The following is a 1,649-nucleotide window of genomic DNA, read 5'->3' as shown; positions in this document are numbered from 1 at the left end:
ATTGAAATTATAAAATGCACAACTAAATAATAAAATGTCCAATTAAATAATCAGATATATTTAAAATTCTGAATGAAATAATTAAATGTTAATTTAAAAATTCATTTTTTTTATTGCAGTTATAACAACAAAGTGTTTTTAGGAGGTAATTTTTGGAGTCCCAGGCTGAAATGTTTGGCAACCTTTTGCAGGGCTCTGTCAATAGTCATCCCTGCCTTAAGGGGCCAAACTGTCAGAAGGCTCACAACGTTGGACCCAGAATTCAAGCAGACAGATCAGTTTTTTTTAAAACAAGAGTTTATTAAAAGCTATGTATGGCTGCTCGTTGACTGGAGTGGGCTCACTGGATTCTCTGGTAAAGTTCAGTCTGAGTAATGAAGAAGGAGTGAAGTCCAGAGGCACTTGTTACTGAGGCGGAAGCAGAGATCCAGGAGAAAAGAGAAGCAGTGGCCTGCAGCAGCCAGAGCATAAAGAGGAACCAAAGGATCCAGGAGGACAAATCCAAGCCGTGGTCCGCAGACAGGTCCAAGGTTGACAAGAGGCAGAATCCAGGTAACAGCCCGAAAACACAGGACAGGCAAACGGAGTCCAGGGGGCAGAAACAGGTCAGGAACAGGCAGAACTAAACACATCAGAGAACAGTTGAAATAGTCTCGCTAGAAGCTCAAATAATCTGGCACCAATGGCTGGGAACAGATGGCTTAAATAGAAGCAGAAACAGGCAGATCTGATTAGAAATGATGAGCGCAAGGCGCAGCAAAGCAGATGAGAGAAAAAGGATTCAAACACAGCCTATATGGCCAAGATCATGACACAAACTCTCTATTGGTTGGGGACTTTCATCTGACCTGTCCAGCTCTGTCAGATCAAATGTCTCCTGGAATCTCCTCCATGCTCTTGATATTGTGCAGCTAAACTTCTGGCCTATATCCATAATGGAGAAGTTAGAGTTAGGGCGTCACCTCTGTAGAGTCGAGGCATTGCTACGTTACCAGTTACTCCAACACCATGAAAACAGCTGATTCTGATTAACAAGCTTTTTCTGGATTTTCTATCAGTATATAAATTAATGTCAGTAATTTAGAAGGAACATCGTCAGAGGAGTTAGAGTTTCTTTTGTCCTTTTGCTCCTTTCCCGTTATTCCTACACTGCACCATAAATCTAGGCCAGCCACATTACTTGTAAAACAACCTAGTTCAAATCAAGTTTTCAATAATTTGAAAATATTTCTCTTTTAAAGGTGCCATAAATGTTGCTGAAAGATATTTCAGATTTTAAAATGTTATTGTTTCATAAATCTGTGACACTCTAACGGTCTGGAGACGAGGCCTCCATCCGTGTTTTACCAAAAGATGCTGCAGGGAGAACCAACATTTGTTGATTTGACACAGCCCTTCTCTAATGGTTTGGTGCTCATTACTTTTTTCATGGCTGTTAATCAGTTATAAGTAGTAGTAGTGTTTAGTGGTGTTTCACACTACCTAAACAGCATGATTTACTTTTCAACATAAACATTTGAAGATCCTCTGCAGATAAGTTTGGCATTATGCTGTAGTGGATTCCATCACTTCACAGCTGGAAGACTGCTTTTATGAAAATACAAGATATAATTAAAAGTAAACACCATTAAAAAAAAGTGGAATTTAAA

The 1,649-nt window shown here is 39.4% G+C and overlaps 1 protein-coding gene across 1 annotated transcript in view; it reads right to left on the bottom strand.

Moving 5' to 3' along the window:
• The window catches only part of LOC107102078 (tectonin beta-propeller repeat-containing protein 1-like), a 29,583-nt gene extending 29,374 nt beyond the window's left edge, over positions 1-209 (bottom strand). The window contains 1 exon segment of the mRNA XM_015401239.1: positions 183-209. Coding sequence (XP_015256725.1) covers positions 183-209 — 27 coding nt within the window.
• Between the last annotated feature and the right edge of the window lie 1,440 nt (positions 210-1,649).

This window comes from Cyprinodon variegatus, unplaced genomic scaffold, assembly GCF_000732505.1.
Source record: "Cyprinodon variegatus isolate N-32 unplaced genomic scaffold, C_variegatus-1.0 Scaffold1197, whole genome shotgun sequence".
Classification (NCBI taxonomy): domain Eukaryota; kingdom Metazoa; phylum Chordata; class Actinopteri; order Cyprinodontiformes; family Cyprinodontidae; genus Cyprinodon; species Cyprinodon variegatus.
Note: the sequence above shows the minus strand (reverse complement) of the source record. Positions and strands in the feature narration are given on the sequence as shown.